Source organism: Embiotoca jacksoni, unplaced genomic scaffold, assembly GCF_022577435.1.
Source record: "Embiotoca jacksoni isolate LCO1_2020_lvr unplaced genomic scaffold, fEmbJac1.0.p SCAF_7, whole genome shotgun sequence".
NCBI classification, from domain to species: Eukaryota; Metazoa; Chordata; class Actinopteri; family Embiotocidae; genus Embiotoca; species Embiotoca jacksoni.
In genome coordinates this window covers 1,829,219-1,843,505 of record NW_027185425.1, presented here as the reverse complement: position 1 = coordinate 1,843,505, position 14,287 = coordinate 1,829,219, and the positions used below count along the sequence as shown (strand labels likewise).

Sequence of the window (14,287 nt, the reverse complement as noted above, 5' to 3'; positions counted from 1 at the left end):
CACTTTAATATATGGATAAGGAGTCGTGCCCGAGTGCAACTTTACTCAGAGTTTGATCTCAAGTTGTTCTGCTCAAAGGACAAAATGAAATCCGCTGAAGAGGGTGAGCTTGACTTTTAATGACTTTATTATAACTCTTCTTTTTTTTTTTTCCCTTCTTCTTCTTTTTTTCATTGCACCGCTCCAACGTGGCATTTATTCAACTTCTCATGAGGGTTTGACACTTCACACCCGGATGTGACACGTTGAGCTGGGGATGTTGTTTTGAATTATAGTCTTGGCTTCGCTTTCGCAGTGGACTTGTTTGTATTGAGCTTCAGTGTATTCCGGTTAACGGCAGCGTTAAAGCAGCGGTGTGGATATTTCGCACTGCGCCCCTCCCTGCGTGACGAGGTGGGCGTGGCTCCTCTGCCGCTGTGACTCTCATGACTGACAACGTGTGCCCCAAAATAGTCTTGAATTGAAGCCGCTGCAATAATAATGATTGACATGGCATTGTGGGGTAACCTTGCCAGCGATTCGGAGGGCAGTATTGAGTGGGGTCACGTGATGGCCCCCCCTCGGGCTACCTGTGAGCACGCCGCGGTCATTTTAGAAAACAAACATTTCAGAGCTACTGTATCACGCAAGCAGTGTTTTTTTTTTTTTTTTTTTTTTTTTTTTAAATGCAGGCATCATTTTTCTTTTATTGCAAGGAGTCATGTGGCGCTGCGCTGATGTCATCGTCTTTACGGCAGGGCCCCTAATTCTCTCTAATTTACAGCACACGGCAGCTGCGGTGACTGCGTGCGTCTTGTCTGCAGCAGCCGTCTCCATCCGTATCAGTGCGGTCGCAAGTCGCCCAGCCTCGTGCACCGTATAACCGCAGCTCCCATTCCCATACCCCCTCCCTCCTCCGCCCCCTCTTCCACGAACCCCTAATTGTGACCTCAGCCATCCCCACAGATGGGCAGAGTTTCATATGTCCCAGCAGGGAGCGTTGGCACAGCTCCCCACCTGCCCCCCCCCCCCACCCCCCCGGGTTACGGCCTGCACCCTAGCAGCATGCAAATAAAGGAATCGCGTCCCGCCTGCGTCTTAATTTGTTCGATGGCTGAACGGACGAGGGGCCGGCCAACGAAAGCGTCGGTGTGTTTTCATAACGTTACAGTTTATGGGCGCCGTGTGCATTAAGCGGTATAAATCTGGCAAAGTGCGGTGGAAAAAAAAAAAACACAAAACAAAACAAAAAAAAACCGACCAGGTGCTGCCTTTGGTTATTTTTAGACTGGAGTTATTTTTGGCTCCTTTTATCCGGGTCTCCCACCCAATTTGCTTTGTACAATTTGATCCATTCAGAGACGGTTTATATCACCGGCCTCGGTGTGTTTGAGGATCCCGGCGCGTTTGAACTCGCATACCTTTCTTCCTCGGGAAACGGTCGAGGCCAAATCCAGTAGGCAAGTTGTTCTCTTGCCATTATAGGCAACGCCTCTGCAGCAGCTCTCTTACAACTTAACTTGGCATGTGGCGTCCCTCTCGGTGAGCGAGCCAGGGAATGTGTGTTTGATTATCATGCTAACAAAGTCACTCTGTTTGCCTTCCAGATGCATATGGCTACACGCCAAACGTCAGTCTCTCCCTCCCACTGGGCACCCCGTGTCTTCCCTCCCAGTACCACAGCCTCCAGTCCAGCCCCACCATCTCTGTCTCTGTCAGCGAGCCTCACAGTTATGACTCCCAGGACGACATGAGAAGAGCCGGCTACTATTCATCCTCGAGCGTCCGGCCCAACGGAGCCCCGACCTTGGAGAGCCCTCGTATCGAGATCACCGCCTACGGTCAGTTTCCTGAGGAAGAGGTGGAGGAGAGCAGCCTCCCTATTGCCAAGCGAGTCAACTCCATAGTGACACTGACCCTCCCGAGTGCCGACGGTTACCGTGACCCCAGCTGCCTGAGTCCGGCCAGCAGCGTCTCATCTCGCAGCGGCCTCTCCGACGTGTCCTACGAGTCGGGCTACTCCTACAACTACGACAACTCCCCCCAGAACTCCCCCTGGCAGTCGCCCTCGGTTTCCCCCAAGGGCTCCACCCTCGCCCTGCCCGGAGACGGCTGCGCCTCCGGCGGCTCTCCTCGCCACTCCCCGTCCACCTCCCCTCGTACGAGCGTAACGGACGACACCTGGATGGGTCAGCGAGGCTCCCGGCCCAACTCGCCCTACGGCGCGAAGAGGAAGTACAGCTTCAACGGCAGCGGTGCGTCACACAAGCACTTCCCCTATTCCCCCAACCACTCGCCTGGACCGTCCCCGCAGACCTCCCCTCGCCTCAGCGTGACGGAGGAGACCTGGCTGCCGAACACCAACCAGTACACCAACTCTGCCATCCTGGCGGCCATCAACGCCCTGACCACGGACGGCGTGACCGACCTCGGAGAGGGAATCCCCATGAAGGCCCGAAAAACCACCCTGGAGCACAGCCTGAAGGTGGAGCCCGGAGGTGAGGAGCTGAGTCCCGGGGAGCTCTGTCAGGACGAACACCGCCTGCTCTTGAAGAAGGAGGGCTACTCCGGGGGGTTTCTGGATGTGCCTCAACACCTGTACTCCTGGTCCAAGCCAAAGCAATATGTCAGGTAAGGAAGGGGCGACTGTTTGTGTGCGCTGGAGGTTTATCAAAGCATTACGCTGCAAATAAATCTAGAATTGTTTCAGTGTTTTTGGCAAACGACGTGAGGAGTTTAATATCCGTGGACTTGCGCTGAATTAAAGCACATTTCCTTTATCGGCTTTATGACGAAGTCCGGCATCTCGGCGTCGTCCACACGCTGCCCGTTCTACCTCCGTACGTGCACCTAAAATAAACCGTCCTGCCTCCTTTGTTAAGTTGACGCGTTGGACGTGTTCGTGTCTCGACAGCCCATCTCTGCCAGCTCTCGACTGGCAGCTGCCGTCCAGCTCGGGGCCGTACAGCCTGCAGATCGAAGTGCAGCCCAAGTCCCACCACCGAGCCCACTACGAGACGGAGGGCAGCAGGGGAGCGGTGAAGGCTCTGGCAGGAGGGCACCCCATCGTTCAGGTCTGATCAAGTTAGAGCTTCTTAACTTTCTTTGGCACGTGACGACTTTAAGCAAACCGGTATCTGCCCCATTTCCCATTTCTTAGATTGTGAGACCGAGTATTTTAGTCGGTAGAATAATTCCAGATTTCTTTAAAAATAGCAACATCATTTTCCCTATTTATCATCTCTAGACTTCCTCTGAGGGCTGAACCTCACATTGAACCACCAGCTAGACGCTTCAGTTTCCTGTAACGATTAGACCAACACATGGCGCGGCCATTAGGCTTATTTTCCCGCTCCTTACCTCGTCATTTCTCACCTCAACACCCCCTCCCCTCTTCCCCCCTCTGTCATTTACCCCATGTGTTAAGAGGGACCGGGCCGACGTGTGTTTCATGACTTGGTCGTTATGTTATTCAGAGATGTCACATTTCTGAATGGAATACCGAAGGTATGTTATTAGACAGACCGGTCCACTCAGTCACTTCCTGTCCAGACAAGAGTGACTCAGACTTTTCCATTGCGTTCTCGAGTGCAGCGCAGACGGTTACAAAGTAATGTAGCATGGCCAGTAAGAGCTTAGTCATGAGCTTTAACCACAGTAGCTCTGGTGGTCGAGTCTAAAGCAGCAAAAAAAAAAAAAAAAAAAAAATGTGGACGACTGCAGATGTTTTGGTTATAACCCCATCTGGTCCCCCCAAGCATTACTCCACACCGCTGACCTCACTTTCAGAATAAATAAAGGGTCTCCAGCGAGGGGTTGAGGAAAGTGAGTGGGAAGCGGAGCCGTCAGTTTCACTTTTAAACCTTTTGACATTTTATGAATACATTACGATGGATCTACAAGTTTACCAGACATTCATCACATACGGAGCAGAGTTTTCTGTGTTTGACTTTCAGTTTTGATGAAACGCTGTTTTCGCTTCCCAGAACTTTTGGAGTTAAGAATTTAAAAAAAAAATGAGCCTGTCAGTGCCATCTGGTGGACAAGTTATGTAATGGCAGCTTAGCTTCTAAATTAACTACACGCATTTAATGGCATTTCTGTACGTCAGTTTCGAGTTACTCATCAGCTGACATATCTATTATGATATGTGTAAGATTGACCAATAATTTTGGCTCAAAGACCCTCAAAAGTTAGCGTTCAATGTTTTCTGCGGTTAAAGTTTAATGAGAGTTTAGCAAGTTTAATGGTCTGTAGAAAATACATTTCATGTACTAATTTCACGTATAATTACCGCAAAGACAGTATACTATGACGATTAGTACACTGTACACACTGTATGCTAAGAGTATGTAGTATTCATCATAATTAAACCTCAAAGAGGTTCAAGTTATTAGCGTTTGGATGGAACTTCTTGTTTTTTGTTGACAGACAACAGCAGAATAAGGAAACAGAAATATTATATTTGTAAGGAGCAGTGGAATAAAAAAAAAAAAAAAAATCTGGAAACCAAAACATTTTGCACCGTTCAGTGCGTCGCAACTTCAGCCACACATCTGCACGGGGCTCTTGTTTTTGTCCATGAGAAGGTGCTAATGATTTAATGACAGGGGTCTGGGTTCACCTCAGCTGAAATAAAGAGTGTGTTCTCTTTAAAACCTAAACCCAGACCCCCCCCCCCCCCCCCACCCCCTGCTTTTCTGCCAGCTACCGCCCCAACCACACAGACTTCCCTTTGTTTAGGAAAGTTCCCGTGTGTACGGCTGACATCATCAGCTGCGTCTTGCGGAGGCGGCAGCCGACTAAAACCACACACGTTTCTGGCAGCCCGTGATGGAGATGTCGGAGGGAGCCTAAGACGAGGCAGCCCCATCTCTCCGACTTCCTGATTACACGGTGCACGCGGCGCTGCAGCTTCACGCCGCGGACGCTGGCTGGCGAAGCCTCGGCGGCTCGTCCCGTCGCTCCTCTGACTCAAAACCCCGCTCAGAGTTTATTCTGGACGGCCCCGTTCTGTGCGGTGCCCTTTTTCTTTTTTTTCTTTTTTTCTTTTTCTTTCTCCTCCCCAGCCCGCATCAGCACAGTTAAGCCGGCTGTTTTCTGTTCTTTTTCAATGCCATCGCCGCTGCCTGCCTCAACCACACCCGCCCTTACGCCAGCAGCAGACTGAAGTATGCCCCTCTGAAGTGCTGTGTGCAGCCCTCACCGCAGTTAATGCTCAGGGTTTCTTGCTGTACTTCAGTGGAGGGGAAATACTCCCTATTCAAGTCTGTGAGGTCCTCTCTTTCAGTACTGCCTGAAAACTCACCAAACTCGCTGTTTTGAAACCATTTTTTTGTAGATTGAACTGTTATTATTTCAAGAATCGTGTGTCTTCTCTTGGCCTTCGTCCTCGTGATCAAATTTTGATTTCTAAACAAAGAGTAATGAACAAATATCATGTGACAGGATGAAATGCTCGTCACACTGGGCTTTCCCTCTCTGTTTGTTTGTGCGATCGTGGTCTCAGGGAAACGGAGGGTCGCCCGGCCGCCCTCGCCCCTCTCTCCCCTCTCGCCCCTCTCTCCCCTCTCTTATGTTGCCTTGCGCAGTCGGCAGTCTCGACATTCCTCTTGTGGGTGATAATGCGAACTGGGGAGGGGCGGCTGTGTTGTCAATGTCAAGCTGCCCGGGCGGGGAAGCGGTGGGTTTACATGAAGTTGTATCGCAAGCGATTTAATTGCATCAACAAATCATATCTGTTGTCTCATGCAGCTGCTTTATACAACATATGATCCGCATCGGAGAGGAGGGAAAAAAAAAAAACAGCCAGAAAGATTTCTTGATTTCAAAATTGCTGCTTATAAAATGTTATGTCTTAAAATGATGACTGACGATTGGTGACGTGAATTATGAATCTTTCTACAAACGCATGCTTTGTGAGCTTTTCGAATCAAAGCAACCGAAAACAGCTGAAAGCAGTCTGACGATATTGTGGAGTTTTGATTATTTCTGTTTGTCTAGACTTTGCTGCCGATAATAATTCAAAGCAGATAATCAGTAATCTGTTAGTAATTACTTCTTGAGCGCAACCTTGCGAGCAGGCTACCTCACCTCACTTCATCACACTCCTTCCTGCTGCCTGAATAAACAGCATTGCTAGGCAGCAACCCATTTCCTTACACAAATATACAGGGCTTTTGCAGGCTCTTAACCCTGACAGGGATCCTCCTCCAAATCACATGTTGTGCCTCCCCGGTCTGAGCCTTTCGCTCTCATTGCGGCCGCCGCTCGCCTCGAGTGCTCCCCTTATGTAAGTGAAAACTGCGGTCTTCGTTTCAACATCTCCACGCTGATTGTTTCGACTGACACTGTTAGGCGGGGTCGAGTGTCTGCCTCCATGACGCTCTGTCACAGTCCGAGGATGGTGACGGGCATGTAACGTTCGGTTTGAGATATTTTCCTTGTCTTAAGTTGTCAGATAAAACATTATTCTCTACGGTATTACGCAATCAGATGCATTTCGTTAAATGTTGTACATTTGAATATGAACTCCCCCGTACAGAAAACGGTAATAATACTTGATCCCGACTGGGAAACAATACACAATACCCTCATTGAAACCTGATAATTGGAGGTATTTCAAGCCACAAAATTGCCTAACGTAAGTGAAAAGTATGGAAAGACTTGAAGACAGTTCAGCCAAACAGGAAAAAGTCCCGTTTTGATTCTTCGGCTAAACCGGGCAGAAATGCAAGCATGAAAATTCAATTATTAAATCATAATTAAATGCATCGGTATGTTGAGATGATGAAGATGTTGATAATTTGGTTTCTTCTACGTAAACGAGTGACATGCTTTTCAAGCTAAAATAATATTTGAAATTTGCTGGGAGCTATTTGACTAGAAACGGATTATTCTCCCGTTACCTGCAGAGTTTGAACTGCGCCTCATCTTCCATTTATTCCACACAGAACTGTTTGTGTTTGCGTTTGCGTGTTTCTCTTGTTTTACACTGCGGCATCTAATCTTACAGTTTTACCCGTAAAGGTCCGGAGCCTCTGTAGCTACGTGTTCTTCTTCTGCCTTTGTTGTTTGATGGCGGCCGGCAAACGGCTTTAGGTGCATTACCGCCACCTTCTGACGGGAGTAATGTATTACAACCGGGCGCTGGTAAAAACAGGGGAAATAAAGATGATAGTCGCGCATACTAATTCATTTTTATATTATCGTAACGACTATTCCAATATTTGTAAATCTTGTAAGACCTCTAATGTAAGAACTGCACGAAAACAGCAACAATGGGGTTAAAAAAATTTTTTTTTAAAAAAACAACAACCGTGAAATGTTCCTCCATATTTGCGTAGGTTTAAACCTGAAAAATGTCAACGTTTTGACTTCAGCATGTGAAGTATTCTGCCCTCATTCCTCCGCCGTCACGCTGTATGGATAACATACATAGCTCTCAGACAGTGTGTCAGTAGTAGCCTGCGGGTTCGGGCTCCCTGCCTGCACCCTGCAGTCTGGGTGGTTGAGGTCATCTTGGCAGGAGGCCTCCTGTCAAGCAACACCTACGGAGGTCTGGGATTACTTTGGAAGCTGTGGGTCGAGCCCACCGGCTACAGCCGGCGAGCACGTCCGTGCCGCCTCACACCGGGATCTTTTTACTGATACACATCCGAGCAAGGTCACGTCAGGGGTTTTGCTTGACCCTGATTGGCCGGGGCGGTCGGGAACTGACGTGACCCCGACTCTTCTGAAATACTGCCTCAGTGTTGTCGAGCGCGGAGCTCGCAAATCACAGCGCCGCTCGCTGGAGGTGGTTTCACTGCTCTCTGGCAGCGGCTGAGACTCGGCTACTGTAGGATCAACATCTTGGCAGGCCCGACATGAACGGATGGAGGAAATGTACACAGGCCATCGCTCGTAAATTAAAGAAGATGAGAGGGTGATGATTACAAGATCCTAAAAGGGCTCTTTGTTTGAACCTCTGAAAGATCTATGTTTGTTTTGCACTGCACACAAGCGGATGCTTTTTGAGGGTTTTAACCGGCAGCGTGTCTTTCTGTCTCGTCTCTTAGCTCAACGGCTACATGGAGAGCGAGCCGCTGACCCTGCAGCTGTTCATCGGCACGGCTGACGACAGGCTGCTGAGGCCCCACGCTTTCTACCAGGTCCACCGCATCACGGGCAAGACGGTGTCCACGCCGAGCCACGAGGCCCTGCACAACAACACCAAGGTGCTGGAGATCCCGCTGCTGCCGGAGAACAACATGCGGGCCATGTGAGTGCAACCAGAGGCTCCAAGTGTCGAAATGCAGCTCAAGACCCGACTTGGACGTCACATCTCAAATCTTTAAAGAACTTGCACGCATTCTTAAACGAGTCTGACTTAAGAGACTTTAGACATAAAATAGGATAAATCTGGTCGGAAAAATGTAAACCTGTTTTCACATTGACAGTTCCCGCCAAGTCTTGAATTATTTGAGGCTTAACGCCCAAGAAATGACAAGAAACTTGACGTCAAGTTCATGTCAAGTTTTGAGTCATTCAAACCAACTAAAATGTCAAGTCATTTCAGACTCTTGAGTCCTGAGCTCGCTGAAACAACTCCACACCAAGTCTCAAGTCTTTCCGGACGAGTCCGCATCAAGTCTCGAGTCAGTTGACACAAATCCAAGAAGATGTCGACCATCTTCCTTCAAAATTTCTTGAAGTCCATAACACGTCCTTTGACTTGTTTTGAGACTTTAATATTTCAGCGCTGAGTCTTAGGATGATCAAGTTCACATCTTTGTTACTTAACTCTCATGAAACATTCTCTTTTACCACGAGACTTGTCTTTCACTGTTGCTTTCCTCAAATTTAGGGTATTTACGTCCCTCTCCCCATCTACCGGAGGGAATTATGTTTGTTTTGTGCTTTTCAAACTCCAACAAACTCATGCTAGCTTGCTGCTTTTCTAAACAAGGAAAAAAAAAAAAGCTTTTGATTTATCCGTGTATGACTGAGCGCATGCGGGCCTCCTTCAGGACCTGGAGTTTTATAAAAAGTGTTGCTGTCTGCACACAGACGGTGGCTTTGCTTTCCCTTTTTATAAGCCTCAGAGATCAGATTACCGGGGGGAAGCTTGGAGCTGCTAACAGGGACCTGGGGTTTGTGTCTGAGCTGCAGGCTGCAGCATCCTGCTCGCGTCAGCACTTTCTCTCTTGAGTTTTCTTTAATGGATGTAACACATAAGCTCCTCTTATACAACGACTTCTCCTCGGGATACGGTTTCTCTTCTCTCACGTAGGACACGGCTCGGACGGTGCAGGCCGGGGATTTATTCCTTTTGACATGTGACATCTAGATGTTTTACGGTGTGGTGTATAGACTACAGGCAATATTATATTTCTGAAATAGTTAATCAGGATGATTTAAGGGGAGAAGTCTCAAATTAAATTGTTAAGCAACATCAGTTCAGATTTTAGTGAAGCAACATCATTCAGCTTGGTACGACTCCGATTAACTCTTAATAAATTGAATGATAACAGTTCTTCCTGAAGTACAGCCCCGCTTCTCGGTATCGCCTTTCCTTCTAGAGATACAGGAACTGAACGGGAACCTCGGTGTGCGATCTTTCACTCGGCCTGTCTGCGTAGGCGGGAGCGCCGAGCAGCCGGGGTCCTCAGCATCGACACCTGATTGCTTCACCAGCGCAGCAGACTGCCCAGAAGAATGTTTAGGGAGTGTTCGAATGTGTGTAAAAGTTGACATTAACTAGGCTTTGAGGAATGCGGCATCAAGTAGCACGGCGATGGAAAAGCCAGAAACCGTTTTGGAAAAGTTAGACGAGAGAGAGAGAGAGAGAGAGAGCAGGCCGTTTAATAAGTGCCTGATGAAAATATATTTTATGGTGAATGCCTGGTGGTGAGATATGTGCAGCATTTTAGGAGCCATCTCGTGTGGATGATAACAAACATGGTGACGCTGTTATTAATGTTCCCAGGCATTTGTTTTAGAGCAGATGCACCGAGGTGGGAAAAAATAAAAAAAGAAGCTCTGCTGAGGTTGGCGGTGTTAATCTCCTGTTGACGGGACAGCTTCCTCCGTCAGGACCGTACTGACGGATTCCAGAGTGAAAATCTACTTTTTTCTATTTGGCTGCAGTGCTGCATAAGTCGCAGCCTGATCGACCGTGAGATTATATATGTCCTTAAAGAATACTCGTGACCGACTCTCTCTTCTCCCCCCCCCCCCCGAACACAGAATCGACTGCGCGGGAATATTGAAGCTGCGTAACTCGGACATCGAGCTGAGGAAGGGGGAGACCGACATCGGCCGGAAGAACACGCGCGTGCGGATGGTTTACAGAGTTCACATCAACCAGGCCACGGGGAGGACGGTGTCTCTGCAGGCTGCATCCAACCCCATAGAGTGCTGTAAGTACATCTGCAGATGTCGACCCTGCACTCATCAGTCACCTGCAGCTGCAGCTGCTTAAATACCGCGTGATTAGTTCGATTAGTGGATGACCAACACGGTGGTCGTATTTTATGAGTCACAAGATCATCAAAAAGAAGGAAAAAAAAAAGTATTTTTGGAGAATTTTTTTTTTTTTTTTTTTTTTTTTTTTTCTTTCCTCAAATATAATTTGGACCTTTATCACATCAGCCTGTAGGTCGGTGTCTCGATCCACCGCTTGGTACCAGCGGACCGGATGCAGACAGTCTTGTTTTCCAGTTTCAAGCTTTTTTAAATTTTTTTTTAATGATTTCTCAAATCAAACAGTTTGAGGTTTGAAAGAAAAAATAAATAAATAAATAAATAAATCCCGCTTCAAGACTTCTCATGGGCGTATAACATGATGTGACTTGAGGGGTTGATAGCAGATGATGCTCCATCCGTTCAAAAAGATCACAAGACCGGAAAGCTCGCGAAACGGATTAATCAATTAGTGAATATCCAGAAACAGCGACAATTCATGAATCCATAAAGACTTTTATGGAGTTATGAAGCAGACGCGGGTTCAGGCCTCTCGAATCAGAGATTTTCTGCTTTTCTCTGTTTGTTTTAATCATTGGAAAGTCAATATTGTTTTTTGGATCACCTAATAAAAACAACAACAACAAAAAAAAAGAAGTCAGCCTTGAATTCATTGATAAGGATAATGCAGCCATAAAACTTCAGTTTAATTTGACAGTATTTGTCGGCGTTAAAGAATCTTCAGGCCTCGCTCGATAAACTGCATTGACTCCCTGCTCTGCACTGCAGTTGACCTCTCGGCGGAGCGACTTAAACTCAAGCAGATCAACCACTTCATGTGGTTCTGGCACCGAGAGCTGCCATGCAGATTAAGTCTTATGAGGTAAATGAAAGACAGTAGTTAAACCATGATCTCAACCCCCTGAAATAGACAATTGTTAGTTTCTGAACGACTGCCACAAGGCAATTGTTTTCAACCAAAATTCACTTTGTGTGTGACTGAGGCAGAACGACGGACAGACGGAGGGGAAGCAGGGGCATGTGGGGAGGATTGATCGTTTCCAAAGGCAGAGAATTATGAGTTTTATCAAAATCAGAAAGCGGCGGCGTGGAATTACTAAAAGGTGATCCTCCTCTTAGAAAGATTTTTTTTTTTTTACGTATCCCAGACAATGAAATTATAGATGTCTCACAGCAGACACCTGGACAAGACATCAGAATTATATTTAGCACAAGACAGGAAAAAGGTTTGCAAGAATTTCATGGCGAGGAACGGATCATTTTGGAAAAACTGAGCAAAGAATGAGAAGCGCAGAAGGTAAGAAAGATAGAGAGACGAGCATATTTAAGAGGAAAAACATCCTCTGTAATTTAAAGAAAACACAAATAAATACAACATGAAGCGTCTCCCTACTTGCTGCCAAAGAGGGATCTTAATTTCGCAGAGAAGAAGTTGAGCTTTCACGGCCTCGCTGACAGCTCTGCTGAAGCTGTCTGAGGTAGTGATTCAGCCTCGGTCTGGATGCTCAGGTCTGCATGGGGAGTGGGTGTGTATTAGCCGAGCGTTGAGGCCCGTCTCTCTTTTCTTTTCCCTCCCGCAGCCCAGAGATCGGCCCAGGAGCTGCCGCTGGTGGACAAGCAGAGCCTGGAGACGAGCCCCGCCCCCGGCGGCGAGAGGATGCTCCTCGACGGACACAACTTCCAGCACGACTCCAAGGTGGTGTTCGTGGAGAAGGCTCAAGGTAAAGGAGGAGAGGGGTGGGGGAGAGAAAGGTGGGGGTGGGGGGGGGGGATCTCTCGGTGCAGCTGTGTGTGTGTGTCTCCTTTTTCTTCCCTCCCTCCCTCTCCACCCCTCCTCCTCCTCCTCCCCCTTTCCTCCTCTCCCCCCGCCGTCAAAATATCCTCCATTCTGCCAGAGTGCCACATGTGGTGCACATTAATGTGCTGTATTTTTAACCCAGCAGATTTACATTTGCAGAAGTTTCCATTGCCTGTTCAGCAGAGGAATGGCTCACAAATGCAGCATGTGTTGTGTGTGCGTGTGCGTGCGTGTGTGTGTGTGTGTGTGTGTGTGTGTGTGTGTGTGCGTGCGCGTGCCATGCCTCAGTGTTTGTTTCTGTTCTTCTGACTTCTTGCCGCTCTGGTTTGGAGGCAGCAGCGACCGCTCCCAGATGTTGATGCGAGGAGGTTTACAAACAGCAATTTCCTTGATTAGCTCGAGCAAAGCAACGTGAGCTCCAGTTTGTGCCGAGGCCGAGCAGCGTAAACACGTGTGATCCTATCAGGCCCGTGACTCATTCAAAAAAAAAAACACAAGAAGAGGGAAGCCTTTTCATTGTTCCACCTGTGAAAGGAGGACTTCATGCCCCCCCCCCCCCCCCACACACACACACACATACACAGTACAGTGGAGAAGTGAGATTGTTTATCAAAACAAGACGAAGGTCTTTTCCCCTCTTCACGACCTCTTTGTTTAATCTCTTCAGGACCAAAGATCAGATCAGAGTCGTTAAGCGTTTCTCAGGCAGCGCTGACGACACAGAAACGCTTTCCGTAGCGCTGGCTAGACGAGCAGCAAAGACGAAGCTCCACTTTAAACGCAAATTTAAATGCGCTTCCAATAGTTTCCCATCTATGTCAAAATGTGGAGGGTCAACTAGACACCTTTAATCGTTTAATAACTCACCTCTGGCAAAATCCATCACACAACAATAACACTGTTGTCTGTGTTTCTTGGTTGTTTGTATATAATATATATATTATATATATTTATATACTGTACTGTATATACTGTGCATTTTATATTTAATATTTTTTACTTTTATTTTATTGCTTTTTATTATTTTATTATTATCTTATTGCTTCTGTATGCTGCTGTAGCGAAAATATTTCCCCTTGGGGATTAATAAAGTAACTACCTACCTAACCTAACCTATGCTTGTCACTAGATTAGTTTGAGCTAAGATGCTAAGCTAGGTTAACTTGCTAAAATGACAGTTTCCTTGTGCTACTTTTTGGTTTTTGAATTTTATAAAACAAACTATTTTCTCTCTTTCTCTGACGTGCCATCATTTAAAATGTTTTTGTAAAATATACCCTATAGCCAAAAATGAATTAATAATTGAATTTCGGCTATATTATGTTAATACGAGGAAACTCTGACCACATTCGAAGAAGACAGTGAGATGTGGTGGAAAGTTCCAGACAGCGATATAAAAACTACTGTTTTATACCACTCGCATTTTTGGGGGGAAAACGGATAAATATTAGCCCCGCCCTTTCAGGTTTCACCCAATCAAGCATGTCCCGTTTACCAGCCTCCATAATTTTGAATTCACTGAGTAGCTCTGCCTCCAGGAAATATTTGATTCACTAAAACTTGGATCTAAAGACAGGCAATCAGTCGATTTGCTTTGCTTAAGAAGCATAAACTCGGTCTGCGTTCGGGTCAGCGGCTGCTCCAGGTTCTGTCCTGAGTTCTGAATCGAAGCGTCTTCGGGAACACGTGCAGCTCCGGGACTGCTGTTGATGGGTGTGCTCGCTTGTTTTTGATGAGGGTTTCCCCGCGTCTGGCACCAGCATCAGATTCCTGGGCAATCCTACCATGGAAACACCCTTAAGCCAGGCTTCCACAACACTGTCCCACCTCCCCCTTCCCCTCCCCCTCGCCTCCTCCACCCCCTCGCCTCCTCCACCCTCCCGCCTCCCTCCATCCCTTCCACCTCTCCGTCCAAAGCTGCCTCTGTGCCACCGGCTCTCAGTTCATTAACTCCATGAGCTGCGGGCTCCCCGCGGATCACGCGGGATCGTCTTTACAGCTGCTCTCCGTGTAAACAGATGGGTCAATAGACACAGTAGACAA

General features: G+C 47.4%; 1 protein-coding gene across 1 annotated transcript in view; it reads left to right on the top strand.

Annotated features, from left to right (window-relative positions):
- The first annotated feature begins 53 nt into the window (after positions 1-53).
- nfatc1 (nuclear factor of activated T cells 1) overlaps positions 54-14,287 on the top strand; it is a 37,511-nt gene continuing 23,277 nt past the window's right edge. The window contains exons 1-6 of the mRNA XM_069176790.1: positions 54-103; positions 1,587-2,610; positions 2,894-3,053; positions 8,040-8,242; positions 10,210-10,382; positions 12,027-12,167. Coding sequence (XP_069032891.1) covers positions 85-103; positions 1,587-2,610; positions 2,894-3,053; positions 8,040-8,242; positions 10,210-10,382; positions 12,027-12,167 — 1,720 coding nt within the window. The 5' untranslated portion in view covers positions 54-84. The remainder of the gene's footprint in view (positions 104-1,586; positions 2,611-2,893; positions 3,054-8,039; positions 8,243-10,209; positions 10,383-12,026; positions 12,168-14,287) is intronic.